The 26,807-nt window shown below is 39.3% G+C and overlaps 1 protein-coding gene across 1 annotated transcript; it reads right to left on the bottom strand.

Moving 5' to 3' along the window:
• Window positions 1–26,807, bottom strand: sema3b (sema domain, immunoglobulin domain (Ig), short basic domain, secreted, (semaphorin) 3B). The gene is made up of 18 exons (XM_079467462.1): window positions 26,303–26,807; window positions 11,673–11,961; window positions 11,338–11,495; window positions 10,696–10,758; window positions 7,054–7,173; window positions 6,829–6,922; window positions 6,633–6,752; window positions 6,382–6,524; window positions 5,789–5,903; window positions 5,613–5,682; window positions 5,190–5,334; window positions 4,744–4,963; window positions 4,572–4,660; window positions 4,368–4,409; window positions 4,099–4,256; window positions 3,558–3,613; window positions 2,914–3,053; window positions 1–2,740 (listed from the first exon to the last, which is right to left on the bottom strand). Exons 2-18 carry the CDS (start codon window positions 11,791–11,793, stop codon window positions 2,258–2,260), a joined length of 2,337 nt encoding a protein of 778 aa, XP_079323588.1. The 5' UTR covers window positions 11,794–11,961; window positions 26,303–26,807; the 3' UTR covers window positions 1–2,257.

Genomic DNA, 26,807 nt, shown 5'->3' with positions numbered 1-26,807 from the left:
GAAGTAACTGCATGTTTTATTGTGTTAATGAATTACAGTCTGATGCAACAATCCACAGAGAAAGAAACTCAGGGAGTCATACAGTGTTCACGTCAACTTTGGCCTTCGACCTGTCAACAAAATGAAACTCGCTCTTGTTCCCCATTTAGAGAAGTCCTAATATTTAATGCCATAAACACACAAAATCGCTCTCACACTGAGACACACGTACACTCTTTCACTGAGACACACATACACTCTTACACTATCTCAAAAACTGAGAAGAGTCTAATTAAAGAGTCGGAAAGGCTTTGGATGTTTTTCTTGAGAAGAGACATTTAAAAGACTATTTGGCAAGTGGCTTTGTAGACAAATGTAGTGTGTAAGTTTTAAATATGAATTGAAAAGAAGGGAAAGGAATTTCAAAATATACACACAACCATGATTTCTCTATCAAATGGACATTACACATGTAGGTCAGTTTTAGCACAAACTACCACAACACATAGCTTATCGAGTCTTATAAATATACAATGAAAACACCATATAACCTAAAAGTTTTAAAACATGGGTTTTCCATTGTAAGCACGCTCACCAAGACGTTTCTAAGTCATGCAAAAATAAAACCTTTTCGAAAACAGATATAAATACTACCACATGATAATCCACCAGTTTCACCCAGAAACAATCTTATCTGTTTGAAATGAATGGGAATAGATTATTTTACAGTGCCAAGATGAACTCTTGGCAATCACCAGAAGAGGGCGTTCTTAACCTTCGACATCACCACCACATAAGCGCACACTTGTGAGACCTCTCCCTAAAACATTTGTGCATCTACTGGTCAAATCTATAGATTATGTAAATTAGTAGAATGATTCAAATTTGTACTTTTGAAGTTTGAGTTCGCACCCATATAGCCCATTTTCAATGAAGTTTGGAAAACTGGCATTACGTTTGTAAACATACATTTAGGCTAATAACAAATACAACACTTCTGGATTTGCATTCAAAATTCGGATCATTGGATACACATATCAGATATATTAAATATTCATCAAGGATATGAAAGAGGAAATTATGTAATTGTTATTTGTTTTAAGAGATGATCTGGGATTGTTTCCTAAATTACGTGACAACATACATTATAAATACGCTGGGATGTTTTATGTTTATAGAACACGTATTCTTATAAACAGTGAATACAATTATTTTGTTGGAATATGGTAGAACTCTATAAAATCAGGAATCTTCTGTCACAAACAGAAGATTCTCTTCTCTTGCTTTTTTAGAGGTCAGCAGGATAATGGAGGGCTTTAAGTTAAATACAAACGTTTTTTGTAGATTTCGTCCTCAGGTGTTAGACCATTTGATCCATAATGCTACTGTATACTGTATAAATGCTACAGTATGTCCAGGTCAGTCTCATACAACACACAACATCAGAAATAAAGCACTGAAAACTTAGCAGACCCCATGCCAAAATATAAAGCTCACTAACCTCTTTAGGTATGTACATACGGTGGCATGAAAAACTTTCACCCAAAAGCACACCTTTAGTTACAACCGTTTTGTCATTTTCTTCTTTTTAGTCTTTTGCTTGCTTGAAATGTTTAAGTATGCATGTTTTCAAGAAGTGGAAGAAGGCGAGGATGTTCATCTGGTGCTGGTGAGTCAGAGTTTCTATGCGGTCTCTGTTTCAAGGCCAAAGTTAAAGAAGAATCTAATATACCCAACACAGGTTGTACAACAGACAGTTAAAACACACACACAAGTACACACATGAACTTACTAAATGTCTGTTTAACGTTTACTGATCTAGATGGTGCATGCATGCCTTTGTCCTCCAGTTTAAATTCAGGAGAGTGGGCCAAAGTCTTCTTGGTCTTGTTTGTGCGGGTAAATGACCTTAAGCGTGAGCTTCAGGGTTATCATTAGGAACTGACAGCGCTGTAAACTGAGGCTGGAGTAATAGAAGCTGGGGCTAAAGGCGGAATTGGGGTCACGGGGCACTAGATTGGGTCTTTAGACGAGAGATGAAGACATCAGAGTATATAAAGACTGATAACAGGTAGTGGCTTTAGGAATAGGCAGAGATAGTGTGGATCGGGTAACAGAAAGGTGTCCGGGGGGGCTGGGTTGTGGTGGTTATAAAAAGCAGAACAGGCGTGTTAAGTGATAAACAGTCTTTTAATGAGATGCTGCGTAGGAATCTGTCCATCTCCAAGTGATCTCTCTTTTGATTTTTTTGTCTCTCGGTCTCTCTCGCTACCCTTCGCTACTCTCCTGCACTCCGGGGAGCTCGGGGGGCGAGTTTTCCGTCATGTGTTCGGCGATTTCGCCCCTTCCTCACGTCCTTCAGGTGCTTCCATTTTTTATGATTAGAGTTCAGAGGGTCATGTCCTGGAGCCTCATTGGCTGGATCTGGTGCACTTTTCCCTGATAGGCTGTGCTTGCGGGACCAAACCTGCTCGCAGATCTGATCTACTGTGCTCAGGTTGGGGTGATCCACCAGCTGCATGAAGTCCCGGTACCACAGCTTTTGATTAGTGGACTGGCCGTGGGAGTGGCCAGGGCTGCGAGGGTTGACAGCAGCAGGTGCCGAGGCACTCGAAGGCAGGATATCCAACGTGATGGCAAGGAGGGTTTGGGTAAATCCGTGTTCCATTGCGTGACAATGATACACGCCAGCATCTCTTCGCAGGGCACGTCTAAACAACAGACCTCGTTCTGTGTGCATTATGCGATCATCAAGACGAACCTTTAAATACACACACACGCAAATACAGAATTACGTCATTGAGCATCCGACATAAATGTACTGATAGAGAGAATCAAACTCATTAATTTATTAATTTATCATGTCTTATCAATGATGTCTCCATCCTCTGTCTTTCTCATAATCCTCTGTCTCTCTCTATTTATCTCTCTTACCTCCTCCCGTGGGTTTTCCGCATGTTTCTGATAGGTCCATGTAATCTGGGCCAGCAGTGATTTAGGGATGCATTCCAGGAACGAGCTGCTTCCATCCACAGCATATAACCTCTTCTCTAGGACACGCTGCTTCTGGTGATCTGTAGAGGACAGACAGTTACTGCAGGGCATGTGTGGAGGGCGTGTTCTCTTTTAAAAGAGCAAAACCAAAGCTTTCTTGTACTACCATAGTAAGAAAAATTACTTTGTACATTTCTTTGTTCTGTTGAACACAAAAGAAGGTATTTTGAAGAATATAGGAAAGCAAACAGTTCTGGGGCACTTTTGATATGGTAGTCAAAGGTGGTTACAAGCATTCTTCCAAATATCTTTCACTATTTATCAAAAATAAATGTATACATATTTGTAACTGTGCCTTTAAGGTGTACGTTTAATCAGTTTGTGGGTTTCCTGGGAATTTCATGACCTTTTTGTTGCTAGAATCATTCTTTACAAACCAATTATTCACCTTTTTAGCTAAAACGAATCAGGATAAGTGTCAATTACAGCATTCCATGTAGGTCAACTCCCACTGTGTCAAATTCCTTCAAATTTAAGTAGGGTGGTTTGACCCCTAGTGGATCAGAGTGGTACTGTAGCTTTACCTCCAGAGCAGAGAGCATTAGGATCCCCATTCCTCACATCCTGACGCCGGAACCTTCTACACACACAAAAACAAACGAACATTTATTATCATCATATGAAAGGGACAGTTCACCCAAAAATACCACCTTGGAGGTTGTTCCAAATCTGTATACATTTCTTTGTTCTGGTAAACACAGAGAAAGATATTTGGAAAGAATGCTTTTAACCAAACAATTCTTGCCCACCATTTACTACCATATTAGAAACAATTACAATGGTAGTCAAAGGTTTGCTTTCCTACATTCTTTAAAATGTCTTCTTTTGTGTTCAACAGAACAAAGAAAATTATAAATCAAATTTTCCAACCATGGTAGTCAACGGTGGCCAAGTACTGTTTGGTTACAAGCATTCTTCTAAATATCTTCTGATGTGTTCATCAGTACAAAGAAATGTAAACCGTTTTAGAACAACTTTAGGCTGAATAAATGACAGAATTTTTTATAAACTGTCCCTTTAAACATATGTGAAATACATAATGTACCAAAAAGCCTTGTTGTGTACCGTTTGGTGTTTGGCAGGTAGCGCGTGCATGAGTGTCCGTCCCAGGCGCAGTAAGGATCTCGAGCCAGGCAGCATTCGGCACAAGCTTTGCCGTACATACTGCAGCGATGCAGAGGCACCTGGACCACACCTGTGTCTGAACCAACATACAGCTGTTGCTGTTGAGAGAGACAGAAAAAATCACACTATTTAGTAAAATGCTTCTTGCACTTGTGGCTGTAATATTGATTATGTGCGGCTGATACTTTCTAGAAAAGATTCACTCTTACCCGTTTAGAGGAAATCTGCATGCTAATAATAGAAGATGAATCCTGCAGAGAGAAGACAGTATGAGAATATCAATTATGGTTCAGGCAATATTGTTTGCCCCTAATATTAAATTTTTCAAGAAATTATTATTATCTATGAAAAATACACAACTATAATTTAGTTTAGGTTAGTAATCCCCACACACACATCACACGTTCTCTCACCTTAAAAACCTGGAGTTCCTCCAGCAGAAGCTCTGTGTTGCTCCAGCTTCCTCTAGGAACAGAGATCACCTTCAGCACAGAGCCAACATCTGCAGAGAGACACATCACGTTTAACAGACACATTCAGTGTATACACAAACAGGCGCCCACACGCTTGTCTCCTCTGCCCTACCTGTGCCGATGAACATTACATCATAGTGGCCATCAGCCGCATTGACGCGGTCTATGGTAATCTGTGTGAAGCTGTATGGTATTCCAGTACGCAGAAACAGTGGTCGGCCCCCCAGTGGAGTGACTGGATTAAACATTAACGGATGGTGCCTTGCAAACTGGATTACGTTATCAGGAAAACCTTTAGTGGTTTCAAAACTACCGAAGGTCTTGCTGGGACACTGAGGAAGAAAAAGATTATATCTGTAGAATCCGGAAATGCATTTCCGTGTTATACAGTAACTGATCTACACAGGTCAGCATGTTCAGATCAATAACCAGCAACATGCAACTGAATAACTTCAAATCTAAATCTACCTTTACTTTTGTGGCATTTATATACCATTCATTTAAAATAAGGCATTGGTGTGTTGTGTTGTGTTGTGTTGGTAGGGAGTCGAGTCTCACCATGCCAGGCCGTGGGTATGGCACTTTACCCTGGAATGGCACCCACTGATAATTTGGTCCCTCTTTATGAGCAAAAGGCCCTAAAAACGCCCGCCGAATGTCATTCATTGTGTAAAGACACACTGCAGAGCCTTGAAATACACTGCTGTGGGACAAAAATAGAAACATACAAAATGTTAACACATTAAACTAAAGGACAGCTTCAAAACACATTTTAGAGAAGAGAAAGAAAAGAAACACACACTGGCTGAACTTACAATTACATTTAATCATTTAGCAGACGCTTTTATCCAAAGCGACTAACAGAGAGTTCAGGGAGCAATAAAGCGATAACTTCAATCGGGCCACTAAGTTGAAACTAAAAGAAAAAACTGTCTTGGACCGAAATACTGTAAAATGCAAGATATATTGATGAACTCTGACCTGGAAGTGGTAAAGACAGTATAGATCAGTGGATTCTTTTTGTCACGGGTCTGCAGCAGGAACACATCCCCTAAAGGTTAGGACAAAGGTCAAGTGGTAAATGAAATGCAACTGGCAGCTAGCTTTGTGTTACACAGTATTATGCGTTTGTGTGTTCACTATGAGACGGTTCTTACTAAGTTCATCGAAGTGTGTTTCAGTGCCATCGCTGCCTGGTACAGAACACACAAGACGAGCCTTTAGAAATGTCGTCCACTTATTCACTAGACTGCGTTGCCCTCCCATATCATTCTGTGACAAACAAAAATACACAATCCAATCAAAATGATAAACAAACAGACCCCAATAAGTTTAGTGACTGTGTAACACTGGACTGCAAAAAAAATATTTTAATAATACATTTGAAAAAAATACTTTTGTATTGTCTTCAGTACAAATATATTAAAATGATAAAACAATATACATTAACTTGACAGTTAAATTGTCTTGGAAAATATACAAATTTAATGATTTTTCAAATAAGTGATGCTTAAAAGAAAAATGTCAAACACAAAAGAAGATATTTGGAATAATTGTTAACTGGACCCCATTCACTTAATGCAATGCAGTTTTGTGTCAAACCAATAGAAAATCTTTCTTTGTGTTTATTTATTTTTATATCTCAGGTCATTTTGCTTCTGAAGTAAATTGATATTTGTATTGCAAAACAAGACATAAATGCTAAGAAATAAAACATTTTGCAGTGTCAAATAAAAAACTGGCTCCTAACCCGGCAGAGCTGACCAATCCGAGCATAGGTAACCTTCCCGAATCCCTGAGCTTCCACCGCAGTTTCTCTAAAGAAGAAGAAGACTTTATCATCGTCTGGATTCTCACTCTCGGGAACACCAAACGCCGCTATAAACTTTGGCTCTGAAACGCACATCATCAGATCACGTCTCATTATCACTATCCAAACACATAGTGTAAAAGATGAATCAAAATAAACATGACACATCTCTCAGACACAAACACACACACCATTCAGCCAGCGTGAATCGTGCTGTTCTGTTCGTATGGAGGGCCTACGTCCCATACTGCGGAATATCGTGAAGTCCCGCCCCATCAGATCAGTAGCCACGCCCGCATAGAGCTCATCGCCTGTATAATGACACAAAGCTGGTTACTTATTGGTCATGATATAAGAGCATCATTGAAACGAGGAATGGCAGCTAACCGATCAAAACAGATGCTGATGTGTGCCTTGGGTCATACGGACTCTTTCCTTTTCCATCTTCTGCCAGAGAAGTATCGATTCTAAATATGTGATCCTACAAAGAGAGGAAGAAGTGCATTTTGGCAAACAGAAAGCGCAGTTGAATAACACTCCATTTTTGCTGCTGGCAGATTTGTATTATCTAGACATGGGATTGTTCGTGTCATGCGAGCTACAGGAACATACCTCCAACTTCTGTCCTACCTCCACATACACACATGTGGGGTGGAATGCACCCGTCCCACAGGTGTACAGGTGAGTACGATTATAATGGTGAAGAATTTTAACATAGTTGACGCAGTCCGTCTGCAAAAACACACACAAATCAGTTTTACGATGAACATATTTTACATACTTTCACCGGTAAATCTGCCAGACACAGAAACTGTCCCCATCTGGATTGACTATCAGTAGCCCAAACAAACCCAAAAACAAAACACACACATTTTGTTTGTCCCTTAAGGGACCCATTATGGGCCGCTCAGAAATGAAACGTCATTGTATTACGTATCCTTGACGACAGCTTGACACTTGCACCGACCTTTCCTTACTCGCTGTGATCCCGGAACTTTCTGTAATCTCTCACGCTCTCTCATTCACACACCACAACAAAGCCACACCAACTGTTAAACTGACACATACACACATGGGCTCATATAGTCCCTCTGTTTCTCTCCTCCTTTTGTAAGTGTGCTCGCTGGAGCATGCCACATTTCCCAGAGCGCCGGGAATCGCTACAACAACATGAGGGAGCTGTAATGTCCGGATTCCATGGAAGATGGAGAATAAAGCAGGATGTAAAAGAAGGAGAAGAGACGACGGTCTCTCAGGGTCTATTCAGTTTCAGGAGCAGATGTTGCTGCTGTATGGACTGTAATTACGTCTCACTCCATCTTCTCTCTCTCGGAGTAACATGTGCGCTCAACAACAGAAGGAACCCTGAACTGAACATCTGTGTAAATGTTCTCAAAAACACTCGCAACATTTAATATTAAGCAGCTGTCCACTAATTTCTAGGATAATGTTATAATGATCCATCATTTCATGGAGGTCTCACCCAAGTATAAAAAATTTTTTAAGCCTGTAAACAACGTGTCGGTGTGATTTGTACACAGAAATATAAAAAAACTTCTGTTTTAATATTATTTGTATTGATATATTTCAGTGTTAAATTAAATATATGTACACTACCATTGAAAAGTTTAGGGTCATTTATTCTTTACTTATATATTTTTTAGAATAATAGTTCAAAATAAATCAAACTATTTATTTACATCTTCAGTGGAGTCATGCTTTACTTATGCCCCATTCATTACAAGCAACTTTGTCACTGCAAGTCGCCAGAGGTTGGCGGTTATGGTCGCTAGTGGGCGTTCCCACGAGCCACGACTGATGATGCTCACTGCAGGAGCTGAGGGATCACGTTAACTCCCATCTTCAATCCTATTGGCTGTCGCTCCCAAAAGTCGCTCCTCGTTTGCATGAAAATTTTAATTTCTCAACTTTGTCGCTAGACACGCACATCCGGCCGCCGACGGTTGCTTCAGCTCATTTTGCCGGAAGTCGTCAGCCCTCCATTGAAATGAATGGGATCATGTGGCTTTGTCGCGTGAATGGGGCTTGCAATCAGAACTTGTAAGAATGTACTCTTGGTATTTTATCTTGGTAATACTTGCCAACCTTCTGAAACAACATTCTTGAAAAGCTGTTTAGGCAGTTCACTTGAATCACTACTGTAAGTTTGAATCAGAGTTTGTGTTTTGTGTAACCGCTCCACTACCTCTAGAGATCTCACTGACATTTCTTGATGCCCAATAGTCAGGCCCTCCTGCCATGCCCTAAACCCTGCACACACACACACAGACAGGCACACACACGCACATACAAGTCTTGTGGAGAACAAAGGCCTCTCTTTGAGCTTAACGCACCCTGTGAAGTGTGTGTGTGTGTGTGTTAGAGAGAGAGAGAGAGAGAGAGAGAGAGAGAGAGAGTTGTATGTTGGGGGTGGCGGAATAGAATCACCGAAGACCAATTAAGTTGCTGACAAACTGTGTTTATACAGGAAGGGGTCTCTCTCTTTCTCTCTCACTCTCGTAGTACACACACTGGGGCTTCTGTTTTGAGAGCTTTACAGCCCTCAATAAGGGCAGGACGTGTTAGGGGTGTGTGCAAGTGCGTTGATGAGGTCTTTGAAGTGAGCCCATGAGGCAAAGAGAGAAAGACAGAGAGAAATAAAGACAAAGAGAGAGAAAGAAAGATACAGAACAAAAGAAAAGCAGCTTTAAAATGAACAATGTCTCTCAGGAGAAATAAGCGGTAGGCTATGAATGTGTCAACTTCCTGCTGAGATGCTTGCGGTGAAGTTTAAACTTTGACCTTTTATTAGCTTGATTATTGAATCCTGCAGTGATTTTCCACATTCATACATGCAGGCTGCCTGTTGGCGTGTGTGTGATTTCAGACTAACATCACATACATCTATCATCATATAAATCTGTGATGTTAGAACGCACAACAAAAGTTTTTGAACTAATCCTGGTAAGCAGGTGTTTGTACACCTTTGTGCGAGGATTAGTTGAATATGCGATGTTGCGTGAGTAATAAGAGTTAAGACTGATGAAGAGACAAAGGTCAAAGGAGAGTCTTAGAGAAAAACTTAAGAGCTTCGGTTATTGAGGTCTGATTCTGTCCCGGCCGTCCTGTACACATCTAGATGAAATGAGGGTCAACTCACAGGTCAGTGAAAGCTGTGTGAGTGTGTGGCAGATCTCATTGTCAGCTGACCTCAGTCATCTACCCACCGCAGGATGGACCCCTGACCCACACACACACACATTCAACAGTAACACAATCTTAGACACACCCTCTACAATAATGAGAACAGTCAGTGAACACAGAAAGACACAAAGTGTCCAAAAGAATCCCACACACATCCGCTTAACACACCAGATAAAAGATACACACTAAAATACACACGAAATGCATGAGAACCATAACCTGATAAACATTACAACAGTAAGAAAGCCTCACTGTAAGAAACCAATAACACTAAACAGAACCATGTCATTTTTTACGTTTGTTTTTTATGTCTGTAAATAAATGGCAACTACAAAAACTATAGACGTTTACCGGACGCACACGCCTGGCGAAGTTAACTTTTGGTCTGTGTTTGTTGATCGGTCTGGCTAGAGGCTAATAATATAATATATTTGTATTTCATTAAATGGATATAAATATGAATGTATTATTTATTGTATAATAACGGTATTAAGTAAAAAATATATACACAAATATTCTATATTAATACATATTTAATTACATAAACAATTTGTTGTTGAATGGGCTGTGTAACTTTTAGTTTAGCCATGTAATGGTTCTTCTACTGGTAAACCAAAATAATACCGGTTAGACATATTTTTAACTTGCTAGCAGAAATAATCTTCAGGGACATCTTTGCGGATGTGGACAGTAGTTGTCAATGTCAATGTGACAAATGTTGTCAGTAGTTTACAGAATGAAATAATTTATGTTTTTACTTACACTTATAAAAAGTTAATCCAATTTTTTATTTTATTGTAGTCTCTTAAGTTATTTCAGTGGCGGTGGCATGAAAAAAAGCGAAACCCATGTTGTAAGCACAGTAAACCAATCTACAGTGATTTACAGCTGTAAATGAAGGAGTCATTTGCGAGTGCTGTTTGTTATAACAGTGCTAATTATCCGAGAGTGCGTCTCTGTGTATAAACATCTCATTGGGGAGATCTTACTGATAAGCTTGTAAACCAGGTGCGCCGGTGACCACTGGATCTGTCTACTGCAGACACTTACATTGATGTCTTTACCCGCCCAGTTGCACTCTTCCCTCCAATCAACAGGCGCTGGCCAGATAATCTGAAAGAAAGAGACGGAGGTTAGAAACAGGTTCGGGTAAAGGTTATCACCTCTGCAGGGTTAGACGTGTCCCGTAGCTTGAGGGACATTCTCGCTGAACCCCATCAGAGAGACAATTCAAATACGACCAGGGGCAACCAACACACATATACATCCGGACACAAGATCGCTTAAAAGCAACTGTGTGGGCTTGTGTGAGTCTCATGCTGGCACACAGTGACTGAGAACTCTCGCTCTTCATTACTTTTTTTTCCATCCTAAAAAAATAATGATTATCGTACCATAATTCCATCAGACGCAACGTGATCTGGACCATCACAGATACGTCTTTTAGTTTTAAGTCTAATTTAAAGTTCAATGATAAAACTTTCCCAACGTTCTTTCAAGCATAAAAATCTATTTTGTTTAGTGGGTGAAGTGCAGAGCACTAAAAGCAAGCGAGAATGGGATCTTACGTTTTGTGATGTGATTATTCAAACCATTCAAAAGTGGTCAATAACCCTATTTTAACTTTATTTGAAGGTTAACATTTCACTTAGGAAAGGATTTGGAAAGAAAACAGAGAAAGGGTAAATGTACCTTGTGTTCCTGTTTGCTGATGTTGTCAAGACTGAGCGATAACAAGTAGTTACGACCGCCAACAAAAAGACGTCCTCTTTCTTCATCCAACAGGAGAGCTCCAAAACAACACGAACGTTCTAACTCAAATCGCTTAACTCCATTAAACTGTTGAAGATCTAGAAAACACACAAAAATGCAAAAATCAGCTCAGGAAAGTGATGCTGGTTGTAAAAAATATCTTTAAGACTTAAAGACTTTATTACTATCTAGATTACTTTATCTGAAACGTCTAAAAGGGTTTTTATGGCCACCATACAACAAGTCACAAAAATGATTTAAGCAAGATACATTACCTTTATAAGACAGCTTCATACGTGGTGAGGCCACTGAAGAACTTCCACTGGATGAAACGCTGATGCTGACCATCCCAAGCAGAACAAACAAACTGCACATCATCGGCACCGTCATCATCATCTTCCGAGGACCACCAGAACTTCTCAGTCAAGGGTAAACTTCAGACAGCTGCCACACAGATGGCTGACCGGGATGCTGGTTGTCGTGGCAGCTGTTGCCGTGACAGCTCTTAGTTGTCGTGCTCGTTGTGACAGTGATACGGTGAAATTTTCTTCTTTATGCTGGAGGCTAAACATAAAAACAACAAAAGAAATGTGAGACAACTTCATATATTTCTTTCTTTCGAGCCTTTCTTAAACAGAAATACTGTTCAGTGCACGAGTCTTGTAATCGTCAGAACATATCCGATCTGCAGCCACACACACGCATACATACATACACACACATGCAGAAACACTGGCATATGGTACAAAGCTACTGTCCTGTCTAAAGAGAGAGAAAAATCTGATCTAATATCTCTCTCTCAAACACAAATTAATTCACACAAAACTCGATGCTAACGCATCTACATTAGCATTCAGTCTTGTTTCATGCGGCTCAGTGGTTAGATCACTACGCCAAGGTCATGGGTTCCATCCCAGGGATTGCACATACTTAGTAACAAATATATAGTATAATGCAATGTAAGTCGCTTTGGATAAAAGCGTCTGCCAAATGCATAAATGTAAACGGTCCATGTTTACTGAATGGCCAAAGTGAAAGCTAAGATCCACAGGGTCAGAACAGCATCCAGCTCTTGATTCAGAACAACAAAATCGAATTATTGCAAGATTAAATGTTAAGTGCTTTATTTTAACACAATTATACTTTTTAAGATAAACTTATAAAGATCTAAGTGTCACAACTTTTCTGTTTACCATCATTAGAAGTACTAAATACTATATTTTTGGTATATTTAGTACAAACTTAATGTGAGAGCACTATTTAGCACACTTCTTTTTACCTGTGTGAAAATGTAGAATAAGACCAAAATCAGGCACATAGAGAGAAATTGGTGTGGTCATCTTTTATCTGTATCCTCCTTTTGTATATTGCAAGTCTAGTACGAAACAATGCACCTTAAAATACTTTTTCTATCCAGGTAGGACACTAAAATGGTGCTGTATTTACGTTTTAGACAGAAGAGTGTTAAAAGATGATAAAATGTATTAAACAAAATACATGCCTAATAGCCCCGAAGTAACACACACACAAATACTTTATATACCCATTTGCTGCAGTGATGAATTTTAATAAGTGGTAGCGAGCAGCAGCAGTAAGATAAAAGGCGACCTACTGACTCCACTGAATATAGATTTTACTCACACACACACAAACACATCTGTTTCAGTTCACTTGTTAAATGTATCCCGAAAAAAAGATGTGTGTGGACTTCGACTGATCCTTTTAGTATTACAAAAGTTGTATTTTAGTTGATATTTTTTTATTTAAGTTTTAGACCACAGTAGCATCCCAATACAAACATAAATGAGCTTTGTTCTTTCTACTCTTTCTGTTTCTCTCACTGCGAATAATGGATCTATTCACACAGTCAGACAGCAGAAGCCGCATAATGAAACACATACACATACAGTTTTTCTCTATAGTGCTTTCACCCTGATTAGCTGTGCTAATTTACTATAAATACACAGTTAATATGAGCTACTGCAGACACATGTGTAGCCTATGTATGACACACACACACACACATTCAAGTAGATTCTCACTCGTTCCCCCCTTCCCCCAATCCTAAGAGATTTATATAAGACTACAGCAGAAAAGTGCATCTCTGCCCTTCACGTCTCTTTAAGCAAAGAGGCCGTGCCAACACAGCAAATCATACATCATCATTACAGTCAAGGCTATAGCTCAACTACAACACACACATACACACGGACCCCATAGATGCTTTAGTAATAAGGGGCTCTTTTGGAGACACATTGGTTTTCACGATAAGATGCAATACACTAGCCCAAAACCCAACCATCATACAAACCTTCTAACATAATTACATTTTCATAATTTAGCCAATTTCTGAAAAAGTGAATGGGTTTTTTTCTTCACTATATTTTAAAAATTGGGTAAGCCTTTACACACTGGCATATGTGGTTAATGAGGACTCTCCATAGACATAACGGTTTTTATACTGTACAAACTGTGTATTGCGCCCCCTAAGCATCACAGAAAACTTCTGCATTCTTTAATTAAAAAAAATCCCCATTCAGTATGTTTTTGAGTGATTTTGGACATAGCAAGTGTTCACATAAACCATGTTTACATTGTTTGACATGCCATTATGCATATATGTGTCAATCATATACACGCACACACACGCACAGAGGAAGGCCTCTCCACAGGAATCAGGTCCTAAAACCAAATGCTTCTAAATCCAAAATAAACAAACAATAATTAACCTTAAGACCTCAAATCCAAAACAATAACACCAGACAAAAAAGGTATATAGTGGAAAGCGAGAGAACATAATTATAATGTCATAAGCTTCTAAGTCCATGCCGCTTGGTGTTTGCGAGACATGAACAGAGAGAGAACGCGAGAGAGAGAGAGAGAGAGAGAGAGAGAGAGAGAGAGAGAGAGAGAGAGAGAGATGGGAGGAGAAAGAAGTCGATTGTTCCACTGAGCGGTTCCTTTGGACTGAGACCAATTGTCAGAATCTCCAGTAAGGGAGTGAAAGAGAAAAGAAAGAATGAATGAAAGAAAAGTGTAAGGAAAGGCCTTTGCAAGGGGAAGTAGCACTTTAAGGAATAGTTCACTCAAAAATCCACAAAACATCCGTCATTATTTACTTGCCCTCTTGTTGATCTAAACCTGTATAACTTTGATTTGACATTGACTATGAAATAAAATATTTAAAGTGTTGGTTGGTCTTTTTTAAAACAAGTACAACGAAAAGGGACTAAAGCTTTCAAGTCAGAAATGTAAATAAAGTTCACATTACTCTATATTCTTTACAATTTTATGAAACCAATAACTTACGCTAATCCTAACAAAATATTTCTATTTTGCATTTTTATATTTTCTGAAACAGCTCCAGTCTACATTAATTGTGATTGCAAAGAAAATATCAACCAATACTTTAAAGTTCTTTTATCTTATGTTCAGCTGAAAGAAAGTCGCACAGGTTCAAAATGGTATGAAGGTAAGTCAAAGAATTAGGCTGAACTAATCCTTCAACAGTGTGAGAAACCACAGGTAACCAATAGAATAGAGACACAGACAGACAAACAAACATACTGACAAACAGAGAAACATTATTCTTTATTAAAAATTGTCTGTATAAAAGCCAACCCACCTTGCTAACTTCTCTTCTTGACTTTGGTCTCTGCAGGTCTAACAAGGGCATTCTGGCACACTACCATTAGTAACACTCCCCTCTGCGGTCTTTCCCAGAGCTCTCTCTCTCCTTGCAAATCTCTCACACATATAGATGTGACACAACATCAAACTGCCTAACACTCTCTTCCTTTAGATCCACTTCTATGCTGTCTGAGATAATACCGTGTGTACACACAACAAAGACACATACACATGCAAATCCTTTCAAATGGAGTCCGAAGAGTGAATTTGGCAGCTCTCAGCCACGTTGCGAGCGAGACTGCAAGTTTCAGCATGTGCATTTGTGTAACTGCAGTGATCTCTCAGGTCAGCCGCAAACCCTTCGTCCATTTAGAATAATACAGAATACAATGCTTCCACACACAGACACACTCTCTCTCACACTCCATCAAAATTAAAGCCGTCTGAGCTCCTCTTTGGACTGAAGTCTGTGTGTCTTGGGTGTGTAATTTTATTAGGGGTGTTTGCTATAGGGCAGACATCACAGTTACGATTGCTTAAAATTAAGTTTCTATTATTATATTATATTATATTGTATTATTTTGCCCAATGATCGCAAAATAAGCAAAAAATGCTCATCCAACACTTATATGAAAGGACCTAAAGATTTAAAGGTCCAATGTGTAATTTTTTGGAGGATCTATTGACAGAAATGCAATATAATATGGATAACTATGTCTTCAGATGTGTATAAAGACCTTACACAATGAAGCGTTATGTTTTTCTTATCTTAGAATGAGCTATTTCATACACGGCGGGTCCCCTTGTAAAGAATCCGCCATGTTGATTCTACAGTAGCCCTAGACAAATAAACTGCATTACAGAGCCTAGTCTGTGTCGCCAATGTAAGTGTTTCGAAAGGGAGGGGCGAGCAGTGTAATGAGCCGTTGGTTGCAATTCGAAACCTCATCGCTAGATGCCGCAAAATTTCATTCACTGCACCTTTAAAGACTTCAGTTTTGACTTAAGTCAGAAAGCAACAACCCAGAAGAAACTTCTGTGTGCACCACCTAAAAATGTCCTTCATATATGCACAGCAATGCACCACAAAATGCAGAAAAACGTAGCATCCACGTAGCAACACCTGGCAACCGCCTAGACCTTCTCAGTATCAACCTTTGTGATACCAAACACCACTTGCATTTCTTTAGAAAAACAAATATAGACATTATCATTGGTGTAAATAGCATATATTATCAATATATCTGTCATTTATAATATGTGTGTGTGTGGGGGGGGGGGGGGGTATCTAGCAAAGATCCATGGTTGCAAGGAAGTGTGCAAACACCTTTGAATAAAATGGGAAAAACAGAAAGATCCTCTTTTGGTTACCATGGTTACACTGGTTTTTGATGTGCGTACTCCTGTATAGTCTTTAAAGTCTATTAAACACTTTAAACCCCTTGAGTTTAAGTGGCACTCTTATACTGTATTCAAAGACAACAGTTTGTGTTTCAGTGTAGGTGTCTGCGTGCTCATACAGTACAATGCAATGTATCGTTGCCAGTGCAGAGTTTGTTTAAATGGTTGGCTGCAGAGTGGCAATACAGTGGTGAGATCTTTTAGTGTGGTTTTATCAGAAAGTACCCTGTAAAACAGGAGAAGAAGTCGTTTCAATAGGCTTTGCAATAAATGAAGGGTGTTTCACTTGTAAATTTGGAAGAGCACACAGATAAACACGTAAAACACACACCCTGGAATTCTCAGAGTTATAAGCTGTTGTCCCACACCACAACATCCCACGACTTGAACAAATGAGCAATACGTCAACATGGCCAACTGACGTCAATAATAGCTGATTCATCTCACACATGCGCGCGCACACACACGCACACGCACATCGCTTCATGTTTTTTGAACCCTTTTAATTTCTTCTAGAGAGGTATTTACAGTAAGTGGTCCAAGGTGCTCTTTCCATAAAATGAAAGTAAACGGTGACCAATGGTGGTCAAGCATTGTTAGAGCGAAAATTACACTAAATATCAGTCTGTTCCTTACTCAAGGCACATGTATGTCTACAGCATGACACATGCCGACAACTTTATGTCTTTTTGTTTTATAGTCTTAGCGGACAGTTGACCCAAAATAAAAAAGTTTTCATCATTTACTCACCCTCGAGTTGTTACAAATCTGTTTAAATGTCTTTGCTCCGATGGTCACGGAGAAAGATGTTTGGAAGAATGCTTGTAACCGAACAGTTCTTGGCCACCATTGAGTTGAAAAAATTACAATGGTTGTAACTGTGCTTTCCTACATTCCTCAAAAAGCAAAAGAAGCGACTCTTTACATTTATATTTGCATTTAGTTATTTAGCAGATGCTTTTATCCAAAGCGACTTGCAAATGAGGTAAACAACGGAAGGAATGGAAACATAAAGACGACAAAAGCATAAGAGCAGTAAAACTGGTCTCACATAGCCTACCACAGTATAAAAAACATTTTTTTAAGGATAGAAAGAGTAGAAAAGAGATAGATTGATCCAGGTTTCAGTAAGTGCTAAAAGAGAAATACCAAAATGTTTAGCAATAGCTGTGATGAAATCTTCTTTGTTTACGGCAGATTGGCAGTTCCATAAACCAATAGGAAATGTAAATAACAGAATCTTCCATTTTGCCATGTAAACAATTTAGTACCATATAAATCTATGTGTGTGTTTGTTTGTGTCTAGCACAGGGATATCAGTCCATCTCAACCCGTGTTGGATTCTGGGACAGTATTCCTTGAGATGTAAGACCCATAGCTAATCACCATGACCGTGGCCGACACACCAACATGACATAAAACAAATTCCAGAACTAAGAGCGTGATTGTCACCAGGACAATGTCGCTGTATCACCCACTTCTGTTTCTGACCATAAAACTCAAACATGATTGGCCAGGAGCAAACCGCTGCAATTGGCTGAAACTTACAATACTGAGCACATCATAACTCACACAGCTGACAGTTAAATGTGCTAATTTAAGCTAAAGGCACACCAGCTTTCAGAAGGTGGAAATTACACGCTCCACAACTCAAGCCTAGTTTAAGAGTTTTGTTCCTTATGGTTGTGTTTTCTTCACGAAACTTCCCATCTGAACCTGTGATTAAAGCCTGCGCACATTCCATATTCTTCTCGAACTGAATATTAGCCGTGCTGTTTCCACTGTACACTATTCTTTTCTCTCTCCCCCAGTGTGAAATCATCATGAGGATAAACCGTTTTACCCATAATCTTCCTTTCTTTGAAATGGGCAAGAATGTATCACAGTTAACACACCCATTATCGTGTTTTTCTTTTGCTGGTTTATGCAGAGATAATGATATTTAGCCCTGATCCCTTAAACCACTTTGTTTAAGATATTTTTTCAACAACCAATAACATTTTAATTCTATCATCAATAACTCTCATTTGTCATTTCAAACATGTGGTCATAATCTTCCGTCTGCAAAACAAGATGAAAAGAAATAAGAAAAGAAGATATTTTGAAAACATTTTGGTAACAGAAAACCGTTGGTCCCCAATTGACTTCTATTGTTTTGACACAAAACCAATGCAAGTAAATGGGGACCAATGGTTTTCTGTTGCCAACATTTTTCAAATATTCTTCTTTTCTCATTTCTTCTCATCTTGTTTTGCAGAAGGAAGAAAATTACAAAGGTTTAAAGTGACAAAAGGGTGAGTAAATGATGACAGAATTTAAATTTGTGTTCAGCAGAAGAAAGTCAGTCGAAAAGGTTTTGAAATGACGATAGGGCATGTAAATAATGACTTAATTTTCATTTTCAAGGTTAACTATTCCTTTAAACCTAGTAAACTATATGAAAACTATGCACATAACTGTTAAGTTCTGTTCAAGCTTTTTGTCAACACACATATTTTCTCAGGAGACTTATTTAACATCAGTCCCTGGCCGCTTCCATTAGGCCTTTGACCTAAAACAGCTGCAGTACGAAACCAGTGGGAAATCCAGCAAACACACACAGAGAGGGTCAATCCCCAGCCCTTTCCCCAGGTAGGATTATGGATGATTGACAGCTGCTTTATAACTCAAATGACAAAAATTTGTATCACTTCAAAACCTTTTCTTATTGTGATTTCTCCCTTTCTCTCTGCATCTTTTGTCTCCCCAGAAGTCAGAAAAGACGGAAGTCTTAAAAAAGTGGAGATTATAACGCTTTCCCTCTCCTATCCCGAACCCTTCCCTCACACAACACACACCACACATTTCCCTGCGCTTACTCCCTGTAGAGACTGGAGATCTGTTCCCATCAAGAGCTGTCAGAAGAGGTTCTGGAGTCGGGATAAAGAGACAGTGAGTGTGTGTGTGTCACAGCACACTGTCGAGAAGCTGTCAGAGCCTCTGGTGTAATACTAATGATGTACCCACATACAAAAGCAGCAGTAATGTTATTCCTCTGCAGTGATGGGGATGAGGAGAGATTATCAGTGGTTTGACTGGTTCTATAGTGACTGTGATAGGATGAGAGAGGAAGTTCACCGCTGGAGTTTGAGCCTTTCGACCCACAGTCCTTTCCCATCTTTAGTCTAACCCAAGAGCAAGACAAACACTGTACATACTGTACTTATGAAAGACCATCCTTTTATTTAATCCCATGTCAGTCTCTCTCACTTTTCCCGTCCCTCTCTCACACACAGCTTTGGATGAAGTGCCTCAGAAGTGGCAGAAATCCCCTCTATTAGAAATGTAATTGAAAGGCAGGGAGACCAGTTAAGGATGATAGATGGCTTTAACACACACACACACCTTGTTTCTCAGGTGTCAGTTAAAACTGCGATTGGGCCATGCTGGTGGGCCATTTATGGTTACCACAAAAACGCCCACTTGGGAAATCACCCTTGGAAAGACAAAAAGGAAGATTCATTTTACAGGTCAAGGGAAAACACACACACACACAATAATGCATGAACATTAAAACGTGTGTAGTCCTTTGTGATTCACTTTCTATCTACTCAAAGCTTTTTCACCACATCTGAAGCCAAATAGTCCAAACCCATTTATTACGATGAAGACAGAATGATTGAGACAGACACAAAGTTGAGGGTAGGAAAACCAATAAATCTCTAAATAAAGACTACCAAATTGGTTATATGTTGTGAATGTGTGAATCAGGGAACAATATGTGCCCTTATTATCACTCAGTAAATGTAAATTATTAGATTCAACATACACAGCAAAACTACATGTTACTAATCTTTTATGACATCCAGAGAAGATGAACACCCAATCACATTCATATACTCCATCTTTACCTTGTGGACCCACAGCATATAAATAAACCACACCAAATAAGAAACAAGTACCAGGCTAAAGGTTTATTACAAAACACGTTTAACAAATTTGACTGAAAGGGACGCAGGAAACAGACACCAAAATTCCACCAGACCAACTCCTTTGGTACACATGGCTGTCTCGTGTATGTGTGCAGATCTAAGACTCTGTGTTTAGTTTTGGTGAATGTTTAATTTATTGTAGTAATGAGCACAGCTGCAGAAAAACCAAACAAGTGTTCCCTGCTTTCACACAGAACAAGCGCCATATAAATAGAGCAACTGACAAAAAAAGCAAGAATTTATCTTATTGGGAACTGCAACATAAAACCTTATTTAAATCAAATTGTAAAACTACTTTAAAAGTCTGTGGTGTAATTTGTTGGAAGATCTACTGGCAGAAATGCAATGTAATACACAACGATGTCCTCAGAGGTGTATAAAGACCATACATAATGAAGCATTATGTTTTTATTACCTTAGAATGAGCTTTTCTATCTACATACACAGTGGGTCCCCTTGCATGGAATTCGCCATGTTGTTTCTACAGTAGCCCTAAACGTACAAACTGCTCTACAGAGTGAGTTTCTTAAATACATTATTTCAAACGAAAACGTAATGACAGCTTTGTTCTGTGTCAGCTGCCGTAGTGCTTCGAAAGGGAGTGGTGGAGTAACCCATTGGTTGCAATTCACAACCTCGCCGCTAGAAATGTTCAGAACCTGGGCCTTTAACTCATATACAATATGGTTGCTAATATTTTTGGTTATCAAAATGCAGGGGTAAAAAGCTAAAAAGTCTCAATCATCAGGATAAAATGATTATATTTAACAATAATGCAAACATTGTTTGCTGGCTAAAAATAATTATGCCTGGGTATTCTTCCCAATATTAGTAAGTTCTTGGCCACGAATATACATCTCACTGTCTGTCATCATACACAAACTGTTAATCCTTAGACAGACATTCAAGCACTTGGATTCCTTTAACAATATTAACCCACTCATTTATCCTACGGGATTAAAATGACATTGAATCTTTCTTTCTCATACTCTTCCTTAAGCACAAATACTCCAGTTAAGCAAAATTAACATATGGACTAAATTAACTTTGCATGCTCTTTAACTTAAGTGTTGTGGGTTACCCAGACCAAAAAAATGTGACAATAAAATTTGACGTACAGGTACATGTACAGTATTCAAGATGCTGATGTGTGTGTGGGGTGAGGCGGGAGCTCAGACAATGAACCAAATTCCTGCTTGCATTCTTTTGGAACCTACACAACACACACTTTCATACCTATACACAGTGACAGAGGGTCTCAGGAGATGGTCGGTTCTACCTTACACACAAATTAAAAAAAGTGACTGCACTGACGGTAAAATGTAGGAATGCAAATATTACCCAATAATGAATAATTACATAAAGAAACCGATAAACCAACGAGGAACAAGAAAACCAAATACTCCCACATTTCTCATTCACACACACATACACAGACAAAACTGCCCCACTCTTTGCTCTGAGGTACCCCGGGGCAAATAACCATTGAGGGTGTGTACAGCAGCCAGGTGTGTGTGTATGTGTGTTTATGTGATGGACAGGTATTGATTTACTAGTGCTGAGATTGCTAGTGGGCAGAATCTCAAAGGGCAAGGGACATTCAAAACAACACACACACACACAGTAAGTAAGAAAGAAGAGCTGTCATTATATTTAAGTTGATCATGAGTTTCTTGCATATTGAGCTTCTGCAGTACAATATGTACTGTAAACACGTTCTCATTGCAGCAAAAACATCGTCCCACACTAAATTAAATACGTTTAGAGAGGATTATTCTCTCTCTTTCACACACACACACTCTCTCACTCACACAGGTAGCTTGTTAGGGGGTTTGTGGGCACCAAATCAGAGGATGCAACCAACCCCATCTCATCTCGGGACTACATGTTTCACACACACACACACACATGCACGCACGCACACACACCCACGCACACACTCTTTCTCTCTCTCTCTCAAACACAGCACAGCTCTTTTTGCACGTCTGATCTTCTTTCATTATTTAAAGGCTGCTGCTGAACATACACTTTAGTTGACCACTACAGAGTAATGAGCCAGGATGCAACATAAGCACACACACACATACACATGCTGACTTGAGCAGCTTACTATTGAGGGGTGCACATAGATCTGCATTCTCCCCCTTTTCGACACACACATCTACACACATACTCTTCTACTCTCTGATGAGCATTAGCTAATCCACACTGACGGCCCTGCTCCATTACCCATAATCCTTAATGCCTTTTTAATGTATCTTTCTCTCGAACTGTCTGTCTCTGTTTGGATATATACATAGTGGCATCTTTCAGCCCGGTCACACTTAAGTCCACTTCTATTAAAGAGGAAATCTATCAGTGTAAAAAAAGGGTGTCACACTGTATTCCGTCCCCAGTTACAACCAGCTTGAGTTAAATCCACACGCGTGACCTCTGATTCAGGCTGAAAGTCAGACAGACCGATTGGGATAAATGGAGGGATGCTGAAGTATTTAGAGTCTCTCTCTGTTTTCTTACATTCACATATTATGTCCTCCTCTACTTTCACTTTGAGGCCAACGTGATTTTCCTGTTGTTCCTTTAATCATGGCCACATACAAACACAAACATACATATGCAACACAAACAAACACACTCCCTTTTTAAAGCACTAGAGAAGCATGTGCCTCCCTTTTTTTAATCAACCAATGTTTTGTCATTTTGGTGACCGTTATGTACACTCACACACCCCCCACACGCTACACTTCTGCGGGCACTGCCTAATGAGATCATACCTCCATAGGCTCTCAGCAAAAAATAAACATGGAACAACTGAGAAATACTTTCGCCGGAAATACACACACACAAGCCACTGTTTCCCCTGAGAAGGGGGTCGAAAAGCTCCAAATTAACACTTTTCTACATATCTATAGAGAAAACAGTGAGATGTGTCACATGTAAATCACGGGGAGGAAATTGCCGTAAAAGTGTAGATAAATTATAAAAAACGTAACCAAATAAAATAAAATAAATCCATAATAATACTACAAAAAATGTGTGTGCGTGTCTGTGTGTAATGTGGCAAGAGGAACACAAAAGACTGTCACAATAACCTTAATCAGCACATCCACACATCCACACACCCTTACATCACACACACACACCTGTATACAAGTATCATTACAAACATCAACAACCTCCTCCACTGCTCTCCAATCCTGCCAGATCTATTCTATGCTTATCACTTCATCTCTTCCTCCCTTTTATCTCTCTCTCTCCATCGAGTGAATTGTGGGAGTCCCTCCTTCGGTAAACTGACCTATACATAACATTTTTGTACTTGGTGACTTAGTTGTGTTTCTTCATAACCAACCTTAACTGGAATTCTTTTGAGGGGCAAAACGTGTCAGAGGCACTCAACATAAGCAGAGTCAATATCTTAATAATAAAAACAGGAAGATATCAAATATTATAGATAAATCTGTTATTTCAAAATTATTAACTTATACAGACTTCTGCTGCTCCATAAGAATTTAGATACTGAAGCCTCGGTTAAAAAGTGGACATGTTCATTGAATTAGACAACAAATATTACAGGTGCAGAGGCAAACCGAAGTCATTTTAGTTTATGTGCTGTATAAAGTTCCTTCTAAGTTTACACATGTAGTTCATCCTATCACATGAACATGTTTCACAAATGTTAGAGTAGAAACTCAAATATCCTAAATACATTTTTAATTTACGCATTTGGCAGACGCATTGTACTATACATTTCTATCAGGGTATGCTCTAACCACTGAGCCACAGGAAAGCTTAAGCTACCATTGAGATTGTAAAAGTTTCATTGCCGTAGTGTTTGTTATGAAGAATTAATATTAAGAACATTTATACAGGTATCTTTTGGTTGACATTATGCAAATGAAATAGTTCAAACCGCGCGAAAATATAATTTCTCTTTTATTAATCGTATTTATCACTACTATGAAAGAACTCTTCTGAATTCTTCTGAACAGCCCCTGAATCTAAATTCTTCTTCTTGCCAAGCCCAGGAAGACCAGGTAGGATTTATGTTTTGAATGTAGCTCTGGTGCAGTTAATTTCATGATGTTTCTAGCAAGTGTTCAGGAGGCAGCGAGTGGACAGGAACATGGACAGCAGAATGCAGTTAACCTCAGTCCTCTATCCTTCCACAACCCCACCTCTTAACCATTATATGCGGTTTAAAAGTTCTGATCAATTTTTGTATTCAAATTATTATTTATAAATTATTTTAATGAATACACTTTGAATGAGTCCTGGTTTAGATGATGATGTAACCAGTTTAGGCTTTTTTTAAATGCGAAGTGTATGACTTGTACCTCAAATGAACTGACATAATAAAAAACAATTGACGTGGTAGGTTGAGTTTGTGAAAAAAGTAAAAAATGAAGGGCAAATCAAATATATATTCAAAAATATTTGCAGTACAACTGAGAATTTCTTTTAGATTTGAAAACAATGTAATGTGTAAAGTCTACAGATCATTGACACACACGCACACAAACTTATATCAAAATAGAAACTCCAGCAGTGACAAGGCATCTGACAATTGTGCTCTAATAGATGGATATAAAGGGCCCTGAAAGTGTGTGTGAGGCAAAACGCATTTCTGTGCGAGTGTGTGTGAGGAGGGGGAGCCAAATTAATCTGGGGTCTGATACCCCCCTATGGGAGCAGCTCAATTAACGATCCACACCGGCTGAGACAGCAGGCTAAAAGCTCTTGCTCTCTCAATCTCTCTCTACTCCTCTCCTACTCTGTCTCGCGACCCGCCCCAATCCTGAGAGCAAGAATCAAGGAGCCAGAGGAAAAAATTGAGAAAGTCACTTGAAGATGCACAATAGAGGACAGCATGGGACCTCATGGTTGTGCGTGAGTCCTGGCTTGTGATTTTATCCAGCACACTCACACGAAGTCACTGATGCACAATGTCCTCTCAGAAGTCGCCGCTAAACCAACACAGCATTCTTCCCTTCACCAAAAACACAGCTGACCAAGAACACAGCATGCGGTGTTTTAGTGTGACTGCACGTGTGTGTGTGGTTAATTACTATTTTGGGTAGCGCACGGTATGAAGTGTATGTGTGCGGTGCGGGTCAGGTTTTGCCTATGCTATTGGGACCGAACGTCCCAGCAAGGACAGTAAAACCCGAAATCCCCCACCGGCCAAAGGTCCATCCCAATAAAAATTGCACACTTACATCTTTTCAATAATCTGATGGTTTTGCTATAAAAATCATTAAATGTTTATGATTAAGTGATGATAACAGTGTTTTGCTCTTTGTGTGAACCAGAGAACATCATTCCATGTGTCACTAGAAATGTCAGGGTTGCAGGAGGGTAAATATTTCAAAAGAAACACTCTTACAGAATGAACATGTCTTTCTCTATCATTGTCTTTTTTTTCTCTCTCTTCCTTTCTCATTCTCAGACCTGTTAATCTTTTAATATCATTCTATATTAAGAAAACACAGTCCAGTTAGGTCAGTCCACACATACCAGGTTTCACGTAGACGACCTTAGTTCAACCACACACTGTACAACCTATTAAATTAAACTACAATGTTTATAGCTATAAAACAACACCAAAATCACAATCTGTTCACACACCACACAATATGTTGTACACACACACACACATACAAAGGGGTCAAACGGCTTGTCGCAGTGGAAGTCTTCCTACTCACTATAATTTTATCCACACTCATATAAACTTTAAACAAGAAGCATTTAACATATTGCATAACACATCACATATTGTTAAATATAGATGCCTTTGAGTTAAACACTATAAAACAACAGTAAGACTTTAATGCACTCACCTTTAGTCAAACACACTCACACTGCATTCAAGCATACTTACTAATAAAAAGAAACACACTCACCTGTTTTTATCCCGTTTCTTCTGAGAGTCTTTCAAGCTTCAAGTTCATCCGTTTCTGACAGGTGCCATGGTCCCGTAGACTCCAGAGGAACAACAGGCTCACACACACTCTCTCTCCTCAGCTTCTGAAGCACACACTTAACGGCCGGGGAATGACAGATCACAGCAGCGACAGTCCACGCATGAACATGTGTCTCAAATCCAAGAGTTCATTTATTTCATGTGTCTCTTTTTCTCCTTCAGTCTCTTCTGTCCCGGGCTGGTTGTCCAGTTGTGCTTTCTCGCTCTGTTTTCTCTCTTTTGAGTTAATCTTAATTTTTCGAACTTACGTACTTACTACCTTTTCTACCTTACTTTATTTTCTATAAGCTTCTCTCTCTCTCTCTCTCTCTCTCTCTCTCTCTCTCTCTTTCCTTTCAGTCCCTCTCGGCTTTGGCTGTTACGGTGACTGCTACAGCAGACTGCTCCAGCTTTCACTCTCTCTCTCTCTCTCTCTCTCTCTCTCT

This window comes from Barbatula barbatula, assembly GCF_947034865.1.
Source record: "Barbatula barbatula genome assembly, chromosome: 11".
Classification (NCBI taxonomy): Eukaryota; Metazoa; Chordata; class Actinopteri; order Cypriniformes; family Nemacheilidae; genus Barbatula; species Barbatula barbatula.
The sequence above is the reverse complement of the archived record's forward strand: the minus strand, read 5'-3'. Positions and strand labels throughout refer to the sequence as shown.